This window comes from Hyaloscypha bicolor, assembly GCF_002865645.1.
Source record: "Hyaloscypha bicolor E unplaced genomic scaffold K444scaffold_92, whole genome shotgun sequence".
NCBI lineage: Eukaryota > Fungi > Ascomycota > Leotiomycetes > Helotiales > Hyaloscyphaceae > Hyaloscypha > Hyaloscypha bicolor.
Window position 1 is genome coordinate 350,653 of NW_020194594.1, and position 14,972 is coordinate 365,624.

The window sequence follows — 14,972 nt, forward strand, 5'->3', positions numbered from 1 at the left end:
CACTCACTCTTAGGGCATAGTACTCTCTTAGCACATAGCCCTCACTCAGCGCACAGCACTCATTTAGCGTATCTCTTAGCGCACAGCATAGCACTCTCTCAGAACATAGCACTCATTTAGCACATCTCTCAGCCCATAACACAGTACTCTCTTAGCTCAGTACACGTACCTAGCGCGATTTCAGTCTACAGTACTAACTCTAATGTGTTTTAATAATAAAAGGTAGTAATATTAATAAAAGAAGGTTAGTGGCGTGAAGTAATAGATTTTACGGCCTTAAAAGCAAGGCGAAAATAGGTAAAAATCAGGTATAGAAGGTTTTGGTCGCTATGGTCAACCGGACCTACGCCCCCCGGCCCCCCGTAAACTCGATCCAAGCCTCTCCCCACCCGCGCTCGACACATCCAGTTTGTCCACGTCTAGGTCACCCGTCTCCTTCACAATGTAGTACCGGACCTGGACAATGTCTCGCGGGGTAGCCTTTGCGGCCGCGAGACATGTCTTGATCTTTTGATAGGCATGCGGGCTTGCTCCAGGATGGCCTTGGGGTTGGCGCTGCTGGATGCATCGATGCCGGCCAGCCCGGCCAGAGTGACGAGATCAACGGAGCCCGGAATGAGAGGCGTGATGCACAGGTGGTTGTAGGTGGGTGGAGGGAGGGGGATGCCTTCTGAGTTGAGGGTGCGTGGCTGGTTGTCTTCTGTCCTGTAACCATGTTGGGTGTGCCGTTCTTGATGGGCATGAGGCAGTGTTGATGTTGTAGAGAAAGGAGAGAGAGTAATTTACGTGTGTATGTGATTTGCTTAGCCAGTACAGATAGGTGGAAAGGGAGATGTTTGTTATCGCTAGAGAAGGTCCGGAGTGCTGTCGAGATTACTGACGTTTGCCCGGAGATGCTAAAATTAGAGCAATTGACAAATGACCTTAGCAATACGTGATCTATCTCTACAAGGCAATCTGAGTGAAACTTTAAAAGGCATCGGACATAACACTCTACTACTCTTGAAAGTCCCTTCAACAGGTTTCTCCCAGAATCCCTCTATAAGAGGTTGATTCTTTGAAGTCTTAGGAGGAGACTAAGCGAGGCGACCCTGAAGCTGGACATAACAAGGTCACTTTAATTATCACACGACTATAATTCACATATTTTTAACGAGATGCCTCGTGCCGGAATCATTTGGTATGGGCGCACAAGCTTCAACGGCTCGCTGCACATCGAGTACTGTCTATGGAATCTGATCCCACCACAGTTGGTAGAAGGCCTAGTAATTTAATTCTCACCGGTTGGGGGAGGAAATTCTCTGTCAGTGTATCACTTATGTTGGCCCAGTCTAACTTCTGACGACTCCCTGATAATCGTCTCTGAATTTGAGTGGATGGAATAAGATTTTCGATAATATCACATTGGAAAAATGACGAATATGGGATCAGTGTATACACGTGTATTATTGAAGGATGCCTACATTATCACTCCTAGCATTGTACAGGGTCGACTTTTACTACTAGTCGACATCCAATAGGAGTTTTGTTCTTGTCGCTTTGAATTGTGAGGACAATCGTGAGCCCTACAGTGTGTTTTTCTTCTACTAGCTCTCGTACACAATCCAGTGGCCACCGAACCACAGTAGGAACAACCAGTGTATAGGTAGCACCACTTGTTGACCAAGGGTCATATTTGTATATTGAACGTACAGCTGATACGATGTCGAAATTGCATTCAAGGGGCCAGTCTGTGATGCAATTTTCCTCGCGATTGGGCAGTATGACTGCCCAAGGTTGCCATTTGTGGGGGTGGGCTGACCCTCCTCCAGCAAGATTATCGAGGAGAATGAATACCCTGGGCCATTTCAACACTCCATATAGTTGCATTTCCCGACTACCCTCGACCTCAGGGTCTAGGTCGACAGAAATCGATAGCTCCAGCAAACCAGTGAACTCTTCGTTGGGTCCGATCATGAAACACTGCTTTTGCACATTCCAAAGGCTGGTAGGGAACTTTCGAGCCAGCGTACAACTATATCGGGTCTGATTGTGAATTTCTGCATAGTATCCACAACGAAGACGCTTGGTGAGACTTTCAGATATTGTGGGTGTCATCGTCTTGGATATATAAATCTCCTTACGCGGACCTCCCTGTAACTTCTCGGCATCCTTCCACGGCAAACAAGTGACGGTATCTGCACAATGTCGTACGTATCCGCTAGGCGTCTGTACCAGACGGATAAACACAAGCCCAGCTTCATTCGGCCCCCAACACTCAAGATTGAAGAGGGAATCTTCCGCTTCATTCGGGCCATCATAAAGGTTGCCTGTAAGTCGAACGCCCTTGTTCGTGATGGTGTATTCATGTGTAGGAAAGACCCAAGTACCAGGTTTCCAGACCGAAGAGCAATCATTGAATTCTGCGGGCGAACGAGCGAGAATGCCATGGTAACTTTGCCTTGTTTCTATACTGTCCTGATCTGTCCATGCAAACAAGGATAGGTCGTATGTTACTTGCCCAATGGCTTCCTGTAATCTGATAAAGGCATTAGTCCCCTCCCCATAAATCAGAGGCAGATAGACATCAAAGATGCCCAGAAGACAATATGCTAAGTCTTCTTCACGGGTCGTCTGTCGATTTGCTGCCCAAGACATACGCATAGCCACTGTATAGTTTGGAAGTGAATTACTATCTCGAAGGACATCCTCTTGAATCCGTGTTATCTCAATCAGGGGTTTCAGCAAACTAATCTTGGCACCTATTAGATTCCAAGATTCGTCGTAGAACTCGACATTTCTTGGAGCAACAAGCTCCTGCAAGGTCCAGCCTCGTGTAAACCACTTACACTTTGGCAAGTCGGGTTCGATCTCAGAACTCACGGCCAGATCCGCGAGATACGTGAAACAAATAGTCGACTCCCTATACCATCGGAACATTGAATTGATCGCCTCCGTCAATTCGGCACTGCTGGTCTTGTCGATGCAGCAGGAGTCCACCCACGCATACGGGATGCCCCTTCCGCGGGCCAGTCGACAAGTCTCCGTGATCTTGAGAAACCTCGGATGGGCAATATCGCGATCAGGGGAATTGAACTCTTGAAATGTGACTTCATCGTTGTCGTTCCATGTGTGAGAAAGGATTGCATATGGGCTGCTGCCTGCGCTTGTCACGAACTTCAGCCTTATAGTGGTAGAGTCGATCAGCCACATCTCTGTAAGCTAGATTTGTCTTGAAAGACACTGAGTGATTGGCGGGATAATGGAAGACAGTAGGCGACACCAAGGTGAGAACTTGAACACAATCAGAGTTGCCTTTTACCAAGGCAGGGGCAAGAAGATCGAAGTTGTATGAGGAAGGCTTGGCTGTTCTGAGTTGATAAATGACGTGGCTTGCATGATCGTTTAACCACACCAATGATGGACGAATCACGAAATAGTATTTGGAGAATTGGACCCTTTGATGTGAAAATCAACAGAGCAAGGCTTGTGTATATAGAGACATAGGGGAAATCATAAGCACCCACCGCTAGTCTATCTCATAAACATCTCGTGGCCTACTCCTCATGTAGGAGCCTTTATATGATCTGATTGTCAAACTTCAATCGCGGTCATAAATTATTCCCCAGACTCTCTTCCCTGTTTTATTTTTCCAAATGAGATATAGAAAGCCATCTCCTACGTCTAGGAAGGGAAAGGCCTGAAAGTCGCACCGAACTTTATTACGTGGGCGCGCCCCACTTTGCCCTTCCTCGCTTATTCATGAGTGACATCTTCTGGAAACAGGGAACCATTCATTCAAGTGCTTACCGGCGAGCAAGAGTATTTCGAAAGTCATTCATCCGAAGGAGCCGTCGCTAAATTTCACGCTTCAATAATTTTTAACTACTTTGCATTGAGTTCATGACAGTTCTCTCATCTTCATTCTCTTTTCTGCCTAGAAATGCTTTCCCGCGTTACACATGCACTCCCCGTGCCCGCCCAGGCCCAACAGATGATCGCGCCATTTGCTTTCACTCAGTTAGGCCAGGCACGAGCCCCCCTACCACCACCCCGGATACTAAATAAGAGTTTTAATAATGTCTAAAAAATTACTTGTATAGGTTTATATAAGAGCTCTAGTTTTGGGGCATAGGATAAGCGAGGCAATTATTGCGTACGAGGCAAATAAGTTCCGGGTACTCAATCGCTAAATTTTCAGGCTCTCTTAAGGTTACGAGTTAGTATGATCCCAATCGACACCCCTAATCGACACAAGGGGGGAGGGGGGGGGGGGGGGGGTTGTTTTACTTCCCGAGAATTACTGCATCAATCACCACAATGACGAACTGACGTCGCTGCTTTGGCCAACGTCGACGTCCAAATTCGGCCACAGGAAGGCGAGCGAGAGCACTCTTGAGGCAATCAAGGTCCACATTGGCATCATGGATGTTTTGCAGCGGTCACGATTCTTAGTGACGATAAAGGGAGACATTGGGCTCGTACCACCGTACACGCAGTCAGAGGATGTGCTCGTTCAGATCGACGCTATGACGATGTCGCTTGTTGTACGGCCGGTTCTAAAGGGAATTGATAGGAAGACTGTGTATATAATCGTCGGGCCTTGGTTTGTTCATGGGTTAATGTATGGTAAAGGACCAAAGTCCGCTGACAGCGAGCCGGCTTATTTTTTCCAAGCATTGATTTAATATAAGAAATATGAGAGTGCTTTTTGATATTGATGAATTCGATGGACCCCACCTACTTTGTGACTTTTGTTAATGATGCAGGAAGCAGAAAAAAAGTCGCGTAGTTTCTCGAGGCTCGGGTTTTGCTTTTCGAAACAGACCGAGCAATCGTGATGAGAAGCCTGGCCTGTACGCGTTTGTGACCTCACCTCAACGTCACCTTCAAACAATCGAAACCGAAGGGCATACGTCAGAGCCTCAGAGCACAGAAGTTGGGGGTGGGATGCATAGTCTCCCTGCTTCTCGTCACAAGAGCAGCAACATTGGAGATCAAACTATCCTATTCAGCCAAACGCCTCCCCCTGTTCCAATCCCTAATTCATAAATCCCTCAAGTCCAAGTCCAATACCATCATGCACCTTCGTCATATGTGTATAGCAAGGTTCGCTTGTATCGAAGACAGCCATACACACCCAGCAGATGTGCGCCTTGCAGCCTGCGCAAGTCATATGATTGCATCCCTCCGTCTTCTCCATCGGCGTCGTGCATTTAGGACAATCTTTGATATTAAGTTCTCTCTTCAACTTTGCGAGTGCCTCGTATCCGCCTGATGCAATGTCTTTGTATTCTGCACATGTGTAGTTGCCGTGTCGCGAATGGCACGAGGTGCAGAGCGGCTCAAAACACTTTGGACACATGTATACCAGAGGCTTCGAGCTTGAGGTTGTAGTACACCTGTAGACATAGCCACAATCTGGAGTTGGGCAGTAACGCAAAGTCTGTGGGTGGCGTTGGATGTACTCTTCGAAGGTTGACTTGAGTACAGTTTCGAAGACAGGTGACGAGACATGGTCCTTTACTTCGCGTAAGGTGAATACGGTTGAGCACGTTCCTTCGTCGCCTTGGCATTTGATCTGGAATTCGTCTTGGCTGGTCGATGCGGCGGATCTGCAGCATTCTTCGAAGCACTCAAGGCAGTATGTGTGCTTGCACGAAGTTTTGATGGGATTGTCGGCTTCGCAGAAGCAGATAGGGCAGTCTCCTTCAACTCTAGTAGGATCACCCGAGAGGGAAGGGATTGGGACAGCATGCCTGCCGTCCATAATTGCCAGAGCTGTTTCATACTGCTGCTGTGTGCCATTGATAGTAATTTTTCTCCATACCACGTTGAAAATGGCCACGTTCCTTCCCAATGCTTGTTCAATGCTCTTGAAGCCACCATGAATAGTCCAGGAGAACTGATGGGATTGGAGATCTATTTCGTAGCTCGAAGAAGATTCTTCTCTAAGCATGTCGGTGATTTGACGAACCACTTGCCGGAAGTTCTCGGGAGGTCCATAGAACCGGAGCTGCCGCATTGATTTGTCTCTGATGATGACAGCGTGGAGTTCCTCCGCGATTGACTTGAGCTTCGTGTACGCCCTTCCATTGCTGCTGAGTGCTGTATCCCAAACCGCATTCTCGCCATCCGTTAGGACAACCCCATTCAAAATTTCGTCAAGAGTTCTACGCGCATCGACCAAGTATTTCGCGTTATCGCCCTCAACCTTCAGTGTTGTATACTGATGTAAGGTGTCATGGTAAACCCGGAACACGAGATGCTGCTCTTTCCATACCTTGCCTACCTTGTCGATTCTGCTCTTCGAGACGATATAGACTTTTGTGGAAATTTTGATTTTGGCTGAATGAACCAGTGTTATGGTGAGTTGGCCGTCTCCAAGGATACCAAGTGGCCTATTATTCAGCGAGCATGCCGACCTGGCGTCGACTTCATCCTGAAACCAGGCCGTAGCTTTCACTCGTTTTCCCTTCAACGTGGGCGCAAGATAGAAGTTCTCGAGCGGGCCATGCTTCTCCAAGTGCGACCGAACTTCAACACTGACTTCCGCTTCGGACCCTCGGTAACTAACCACTCCCAATTCAATGTGCCGTGGGTTGTCATGCGGAGAGGTGATGGCTCCTTCGATGTCTTTGGATGTCGCATCGCCTGGCACGTCGCTCAATGCAATAGTCCAGGCTACAGGATTGTACGAATAGCCGCCTCGACTCCCTCGACTCCCTTGACTGGGACTTCGCCTCGCAATGGAGGATTTGACAATTTGACCTAAGCATTTGTACCTACCTTCATTGAACTTCTGTGCGACCCTGTTTGCTATATCACCATTGCCAAAATTAACCCATGCACTTCGAGTTGCTCTATGCCAGGATATGTAGACCTTTCTGGAATTTGTCCCCTTGATATCAATGGGCATTGGTGTTGCGCAAAGGGTAGACCTCAGTTCCTTGAGTCTAGTGCTCAGCTTCCTGGCAAATAACGGGTCTTCCACTTTCACCATGGCCTTGGTCTCCGACAATGCAGCATATCCAGGGATGCGAATGCAATTGACGTTCAAGTCAAAGCCTAAGGCTCGAAGGATCTCGACTACTGCTACAGGTGTGGTGCCTGGCGGAAGGCCAGTAACGCATGCAAGAGAGAAGTCTGCTGGGAGAGACACTTTGATAACATGACCGAATTCATTGAAATAGACTGATGCTCCTAAAAGATTTCGAATAAAATCATCATCGCGCTCTTGGTCCTGTTCATTGTATCAATACGGATTTCAAGACGAGTGGAAGGAAGAATTGTTTGCCTTCTCTTCATTGACCTCAAAATGCTGGTTAGTGTTCATATCCAGTCTAGGGCCGTCTACATCATGCAGATATGGGCAAGAGCCGTTTTGACAACCTCCAGGGCGCGAGAAAAATCTGCACGGAACTTGTGCGCGGGAGTCTGAAGGTGCTTGAGGTGAGCTTATGATTCCCTCATGAATGAAGTTGCAAGAGCCTTCGTTTCGACAGGATCCCCGAGCAAAGAACTTGCACGGTATCATCTTATTCGGCGCCATCATGCTATGGGTCATGAGGGTTGAAAGGTTGAGCTCGTGTTCAAAGTCTGGTGGTGCAGTTGGGCAGAAAATTGTCCAACGACCCAACACGTGATTAAGCAGAATTCTGGTCGCTCACGGGTCAGATCAGTGACCATTCACCATGAGCGACCGCACGATAACTGGTCATTGGGTGGTGACTGGTCACTAAGGTGACGGGAGCAACCAGTCGCGGTCGAGGGGTCCACAGGGCGGCGATGAGCACATTCAACGCGTCCTGCAGCCTAATTGTCTCTCGCGTTGAAGATCCAGAGGGCAAATAGGCAGAAGTGAACCAAGTACCAGGTCAAACGATTCACCGGGTAAAACACACGTCACGATACAACCGAGAGATTTCTAGAACTCTCGTCCATTCTAGAAGAGAAGCGTGAAGCTCGTAGATACTTGGGAGCGAGGCTAAATACTTTTTAGCGCGATAATTAAGCGAAATACGTGCCTGAGGCTTAAACGAATTTTCCCCCTCACACTGGTGCCTTGGGAGGAGCCAACGCAGAATCCAGCACCCTCTGGGGATCAGCCGCAATGAACGCCGAGGAAACTGCAGAAGAAATACACATCTTCTTCACCCTCCCTCCAGAGATCCGGCATCAAATATACCGTCTCCTCCTCGCCCCCAAAGACGAAAAGCGCTGGATCCACCACGCAATCCTCCAATGCTCGCGGCGCTTCAACGAAGAAGGCACAACCATCCTCTACCGCGAGCAAACCTTCAAGCTAGAATGGCTCACCGGCTCAGAGTCACTCCTTAAAGTCTGGTTCCCTTCATCTGAGAAGTTCAACCTCGTTACAAGGATGACGATCGATCCATATGTCGGTGTCGCGGAGAAGAGAGTGCGTCACAGTGATACGGCGAACGAAGTGCTGTCAAAGTTTCCAGCGTTGTCTGAGGTTGAAATCGAGCTCACCCGTTTCCCCGCTAGTTCTAGTCTCAGCTTCCTTCGTGGGGTGAGGGAGCAACTTGACAGGATTGAGAAAGTGATTTTAGTGTTGTCGATTGCGCCGTATCCTAGTCTTACCAGTGATACACCACAGGTGGCGTTGAGAGAGAAGTACAAGTTCGGGTGTGGAGATATCTTTTACGTTCCTCATGGATATTTGGGTAGGGGGGTGAAGATGGAGTATCAGCCACCTAAGGCGGGGTTTCAGCTATTCGGAGCACAGGCAATTCTGCGGTTGACGCTGGAGAAGGAGACATCTGTGCTGGCCTAGGATGATGAGATGGAAGCCTTGGGGAGGTGGTGGCAGTTTAATTCCGGATCATGAGGCTCTCGTCCCCACAAACTTCGATCTTCAATGGGGACACGAGTTTAGCCAGTGGCCTGCACATATTGTGCTAGCCTCAACTTCGCCAGATCTTTCGCCTGGCTAAACTTGGTCATAAATTGTTGGAGGTCTTGTTGTTGGTCAGCTTGGTTTCTCAGTTATACAAACATTGCGGGTACACCTACTTGTATGTGCGTCAAATTGAATAATGACATGCTTCAGCTTTTTCAGAACTTCAGTCCCTGTCAGCCGTTTGTGCATACCAGCAGCTGCCAGGTCCCATCTACTGGCGTCGCTTGTTTCTGGTGACCGTCGCGCAGGGAGGTAGGATCCTTTGCGCTCGATGACACAACTGTATGATTGACTGTGAGTATCATCGCTCTCACTGAGTTCGTGCTCAACAGTTACATCTGTGCTGACTTTATTGGTGTTAGCTTGATGCAGAAGCGCGCCTCAGAAGTCAGCTTACTGTCCACGACGAGGAAAGATCTCAGGGTCTCTTCTCGCTCGCCATCATGCGCTGGTGCTTTATGAGCGAACAGAACGATACAAGGTAGCACAGGGGCGCTATAGATCGCCACCTTCGTACTGCTAGCACCCGCAGAACTGTCAAAGTTTGGCAGCGAAGGTGGATCATTAACAACTGAACTCCTCGACGACGACGAGGACCGCATTCCAGAGGAAAACATCGACAGAGCAGATGCTGAAGACTTCCTCCTTGCAAACTTGCTGCTTGTGAATGACGTCTGTGATGCTCTTCTCGAGTCAGGAGGTGTTGAGCTCGGCGATGAGTAGGGACCTTTCGTTGACGTTTGGATGTTGATATTTGGTGGTGGTGCGAGCCAGAGCTGGAGTCGGCAGAGATCCTGTCTTCGCATTCCGCCGAGTAGTTTGGATTCATAAGATGTGGTAAGTACCCGAGTACTATTTGGTTGTCAGCTTCACTGATATGAGCGGTAAGGATCACACTCACTCGTCATGTATCACTTTATACCCAGTGACGGCGTACTGGAACTCGAACATATCTGGATTCGACGTCAGCTTGAACGCATCGGTTGAGGGCACATTTGACGTGCCTTTGGTCTGGTAAAACGCAAGTGTACGAGATACAGGTGACATGTCATCTGTCTTGAACACCATCGTTTGGGGATCTAAGGCCAGAGTGGTCCATGTCCTCTTTGCGTAAGATGGAACTATCTGTACCTTCTCGAGATCAAAACCATCCCTGGATCTAGGTCAGTCCTGACCCCCGAAGCTGGGACACGGCATACGTCGTTTCTTTCTCTCTTCCCCCAGATGCCTTCACAAGAAGCAAGTTGAACCGCTTCTCAGTCTGACGGAAAAGTTGCATAGTCTGCGTGTAGCCTGGATTAGCGCACCCCAGGTTGCTGGAAGTGTTAGAGGAAAGTCTTTGGTTAGGGAGGGATGCTCACGCGAATAATATTTTTGACCCAAATTCTGCGAGCTCTGTCTCCTTCATTGGGGCCGGCTCTGTATATCCTGGCCATATTTGTCTTTCCTTCTCGAAAATTTCAAGCAAGTCAGGTGTTGGTGGAGGAAGTAAGTGCCGTCCAAGGAGACGCCGCATTGCTTCGCAGAGTTCCGCATCAAACTTCGCAAAGAATCGCTCAACCGTCATTCCCCATCGATCTATTTGTTCTTCAAACTCATCAAGTGGCGCATAGTTTGCAATAATTTGGTAGTCGTGGGTTGCCTTCACCGTTCGAAGAATCCATGCCGCTTTCATGATATCGATTATGGTAACGAGGTACCTAATCTCGCTCTGCTGAAGTTGCTCCGGTGTCTTTGTGACTCTGTTGAAATAAAAGACAGCAGCATCAAGGCCAACATCCAAAGGAATAATGGACAGGTCAGGATAGACCTGCTGAGTAAGGGCTATGAAACTGCCTTCCAGTTCTGGGGGAATCCCCACCGGTTCTGTCGTCACGACGGGGAGGTGGTCTTTTCTTCCATCGTCCCCTCGAACTTGCTGTCCCAATTGCTCTGCTGCATTCAATATCGCATCCGTCGAATCAACGATTAATAAGAAACGATCTTCTAGGATTTTTCTGCGTTCATCAGTAACTTTCCAGTTCTTCCCGGATTGGGTCAACAATGGGATGGGAGACCAACGCGTCCAACGTGTTGAAACAAATTGATAGCTGGCCAAGTGGTTAATTGATTTCATCATGCCCAGCGTATTTTTGAGGTGTAGTTACCTTTATATTATGAAAAGCAATTTTCTCTCTCAGCTTTTGAACCTCGGGATCAATCTGATGATACCAGCTGACATTCGACACGAATTCATCGCTCTTTTGGAAGTATGTCTCATCACTCAACAGACTCTGGCATTCATTCAATGTTTCTTTAAAATTGCCCAAGACTTGTACGGATGCAGCGTTTGCTCCTGACCCCGGTTTCGTAGATCGACTGGCCCGCTTCAAAGACCCTGCTTGCTGTTCCGCTCGCCTGACAACCTGGGAGAGCAGACTTAGGTTGATGGCAAGGCTCCTGATATCCTCCCCAAACTCTCGATATTTCTGATCTGCTGATATTAGACATATTTTCGCTTCTTTCAAGTGTGAGGCAGACACTGACTGGCATTGTTTGCTTTCCTGAAACCAGTCTTGAAGAGGTATTGAGCTGTTGCTATGCCCTCCACGACGTCTTGAATACTGAGAGGGATCATTCTGGATGTTACCGAACGAAGGAATCAAATCTTTTAAAGACAGAAATGGCAAGGTCCAGCAAGGAACCACAAAACCACAAAGTGGTTTGTGATGTACCCGCTGATGATCGATGTTTGCTCTTGCACCCGACCTGACTACCGATGCTGGATCTTTCGTTTGGGGAGGAGCCCAAATCTTGCCCAAACTTTCTGTCGGGATCCATTTTGGGCCGAAATTTCACTTTGCTTTTGCAAGATGGCGTCTAAGACATGTGTAAATCAACCCGAACGCTCGCAGCAAAGGGCTTCGGTAATATCCAGAAGCCAAGCATCATCGAACCGCCACAAAAACGCCTTTAAATAATGCAATCAGTTTCTGTCACCTTAGACTTTACTCCTAGAATTGCAACATGTAGTTTATGTGCGATACACGGGGTGGTTTGGGGGTTTGAGCAAGTTGAAGTCACGGCAAAGGACCGAGATGGTTTACTTTGCTGGCAAGTCCATTATGCGACCTATATTGACAACTGCAAGTGCAATCTTCTTGGCGGGAATATGTCTCATCTGGGGTAGAATCATGCACGATAAGAGGTCAGGCTTAGCGTCGTTCGTCTCGCTACCAGCGAGCCACTGGCAATACTTATCAGCTCCACGAAAGGATCTCTCCGTCGTTAAGTCAGACAGTGTAACAAATCAACTCCCGAGTTCAGATTCGAAGTATTGCCAATAGCTTGGCATCTAATTAGATGACTGTAAAAGGTTTACGGCCACCTCGTACCATTAGACGGCCTGTTTCTTGAATTGATCCTGCTTCTCCCACGCCATCCATTCTCCTTTGCACTCGAAGGATTATTCCTTTCTTGAAGACGAAATATCTCCAGCAGAAATCTTATCGAATGGAAGAATGACCTACTCAGGGAGCAACGCTCCGATTGCGGTGAACAATCACGGATCAGATGAGGATCCAGAATGGAGCCCCGACCTTGATCCTGAGGACTTGCTTGAGCTTGAGGTAGCGGAACAGGATCCATCGAAGATCATCTCGCGAATGCCAAGAGAGTCGGTTCGTCTTGGATACTTTTCGACAATATGTTTGATCTCTAATCGCATGATTGGTAAGTCTCCGGCTCAAGGAAATGGAAGACTCTTCTGGTTAATTCTTGTGGCAGGAACCGGAATCTTTAATTCTGCGTCTGTCATATTCACAAATACTCAAAGCATAGGCATATCCCTGCTGTTATGGGCATCCGGAGGAGTCATTGCTCTTGCAGGTGTCATTCTTTATATGGAGTTTGGCCTTACCATTCCACGTTGGCCATTTGGTCCAAATGGAGAGAAAACATCCACTCCGCGAAGTGGGGACAATCTGAACTATGTATGAGCACTCTGGCAACCTCGATGTTCGTCAATTTGAAGCTAATCTAAATCGATACAGTTCAACTATCTTCTGAAGAAACCAACTTTCCTTGCAACTTGCTTGTTTGGAATAACTTTCATGGTCCTCGAGAACACTGCTGCAAATTCAGTATCTTTAGCACAAAACCTTATCGATGCAGCTCACGCACAACAAACCCCGGGACGAATTATTGCCATTGCACTAGCTGCGAATACATTTGCCTGCCTACTACACACCATGTCTCGGAAGTGGGGCATCATTTTGAACAATGTTTTGGGTACTCTGAAGTTCATCCTCTTGATTTTCATCTTTATTATCGGGCTGATTTGGATTAATCGCGACGTCGCAAACACGAATCTCAGTATCAAAACATCCTTCTCAACACAGAACAGCCCTCGATTGCCGTACAGGTACGCTGAAGCATTGTTGTATGTCATGTACCCCCACGGCGGGTTCCATCAAATCAACTATGTACGTATCTGTCAAGCAACAAAACGGTACAGACACGATTACGTTCTTGCTAACGAGCAAGGTTATATCGGAGTTGAAAGAGCCACGGAAAACATTCCCACGCGCGTCTTGGTATGGGGTTCTCACAGTTATAATTCTATACAACGTTGTGATGTTGAGTTATGTATGTGATCGAACTCCCACTTAGTGGTTCTTCCAAGCTAATGGAGGCTCCATAGGCAGCAATCATTCCCAAGAAAGAATTGTTCACACCGGGAGGAATCGATGTGGGAGCACGCTTCTTCCAACTCACACTTGGGCATGCCATCACCAACCCCAAGCATCTGCAGACCTTCTTCTCTGTGATAAAAGCTATTTCAGCCATGGGAAATATTATTGTCGTTACTTTTACGGCTGCTCGAGGTAATCAAGCCACAGCCACAAACTCTCACTACCAGCTGATGTTCGAGTAGTAAAGCAGGAGATTGCAAAGGAAGGAATTCTTCCATACTCCCTTTTCTTTGCACAAAGCTATGACTTCTCCTTTAGCCGTCTTTTCGGAAATAGCACCCCCAAAGCCGACATTACTTCAATGTACTCTGAGAAGACTCCAGCCACCGCATTACTTCTTCACTGGATACTAACAACAATCCTGGTCATCGTTCCAGTTCTGGCCATAAAACCTTCGCCATACTCCGCCACTCCAGCACAAAGCTTTTTGGCAGCCGTCTTTGCATACGACATTGATATTGTTTGTTTTACCGCCCTCTCATTTGGACTTCTATACCTTCGTTTATCCCCTAGACTCCACTGGGCGGAGAAATCCCAGTTAAAGTACCCGGCGCTGAGCATTACCGCTGCTCTCATCGTCCTCACTGGATGTTTGTTTCCCCTCATATTAATATGGGTACCCGATCCTGCTTTTAAGAAGCAATCTCGAACGGCGAATCTGCTCCCATGGTTTACGAGTGGCACTGCAGCCGTTTGCCTCGTCCTGTTTTCGTTCCTTTACTGGGTAGTGTTCCGAGTGTATGTCAAGGTTCGATCAGCTCGTGAGGGAAAGACTCTCCACGTCAGAAGAGAACCGAAATTCAAACATGACACTCACGGGTTGACTCAGGTGCTTGAGATTGTGTCTCTGGAATGGAAAAGGGAGGTGGGGCTGCGACTGGACGAGATTGCGGAAACGGATGACGGATTTAGATCGGGTACTATGTCACCTGTCACGGAGAGCGTTTCTGTGGCACAAAGTCGTGGTAGAGCGAGTTATCGAACTGATACTGGGATCTCCCGGGCTTCCGCTCATGAGGAGGTCATGAGCCAGCCCGCTGTCAGGCGCAAACCCGTGAGGTATGAATTGCCGGTGCCAGAACATATCTAATACTTGATCCTTGGACTATTCAACTTTACATATTGAAAAGAAGGGTGCATTTGTCAATGCGACAGCATATGACAGGGTTTTGTAATGACGACCATCACATGTCACGTGCCACACCTCCTGCTACTTAGCAGTCTTGAACACTTTCCGGGCCCAATTGAACAAGAACCTGCAATTTTCCAAACTCAAATTCATTTCAGAAGTATGTGAGATGTCTCGAGTCACAAGGTTGCGCTGAAAATGAATT

General features: G+C 47.8%; 6 protein-coding genes across 6 annotated transcripts; 2 read left to right on the forward strand and 4 right to left on the reverse strand.

The window, feature by feature from the left end:
• Positions 1–413: 413 nt before the first annotated feature.
• K444DRAFT_614189 (uncharacterized protein) lies at positions 414–929 on the reverse strand. Its single transcript, XM_024880493.1, has one exon. The coding sequence runs from the start codon at positions 740–742 to the stop codon at positions 425–427; it is 318 nt and encodes a 105-aa protein (XP_024735309.1). The 5' UTR covers positions 743–929; the 3' UTR covers positions 414–424.
• Positions 930–2,313: 1,384 nt separating this feature from the next.
• K444DRAFT_478480 (HET-domain-containing protein) lies at positions 2,314–3,192 on the reverse strand (the record flags this gene model as incomplete). Its single annotated transcript, XM_024872960.1, has 1 exon — positions 2,314–3,192. A coding segment is annotated over one exon (879 nt), but the record flags the coding sequence as incomplete, so codon positions are not given.
• Positions 3,193–4,651: 1,459 nt separating this feature from the next.
• On the reverse strand, positions 4,652–7,915 carry K444DRAFT_563738 (uncharacterized protein). Its single transcript, XM_024877037.1, has 2 exons — positions 7,277–7,915; positions 4,652–7,222 (listed from the first exon to the last, which is right to left on the reverse strand). The coding sequence occupies exons 1-2, from the start codon at positions 7,544–7,546 to the stop codon at positions 5,021–5,023; spliced, it is 2,472 nt and encodes an 823-aa protein (XP_024735311.1). The 5' UTR covers positions 7,547–7,915; the 3' UTR covers positions 4,652–5,020.
• A 60-nt stretch (positions 7,916–7,975) lies between these two features.
• Positions 7,976–9,045, forward strand: K444DRAFT_614192 (uncharacterized protein). The gene has a single exon (XM_024880494.1). The coding sequence runs from the start codon at positions 8,093–8,095 to the stop codon at positions 8,777–8,779; it is 687 nt and encodes a 228-aa protein (XP_024735312.1). The 5' UTR covers positions 7,976–8,092; the 3' UTR covers positions 8,780–9,045.
• Positions 8,878–11,522, reverse strand: K444DRAFT_631001 (uncharacterized protein; the record flags this gene model as incomplete). The annotated part of the gene is made up of 8 exons (XM_024883286.1): positions 8,878–8,963; positions 9,019–9,252; positions 9,303–9,757; positions 9,807–10,058; positions 10,105–10,221; positions 10,267–10,928; positions 11,053–11,378; positions 11,432–11,522. The coding sequence occupies 8 exons, from the start codon at positions 11,520–11,522 to the stop codon at positions 8,878–8,880; spliced, it is 2,223 nt and encodes a 740-aa protein (XP_024735313.1).
• An 883-nt stretch (positions 11,523–12,405) lies between these two features.
• K444DRAFT_591704 (uncharacterized protein) lies at positions 12,406–14,742 on the forward strand (the record flags this gene model as incomplete). Its single annotated transcript, XM_024878203.1, has 6 exons — positions 12,406–12,616; positions 12,671–12,876; positions 12,937–13,368; positions 13,430–13,531; positions 13,587–13,770; positions 13,818–14,742. 6 exons carry the CDS (start codon positions 12,406–12,408, stop codon positions 14,726–14,728), a joined length of 2,046 nt encoding a protein of 681 aa, XP_024735314.1. The 3' UTR covers positions 14,729–14,742.
• Positions 14,743–14,972: the final 230 nt, after the last annotated feature.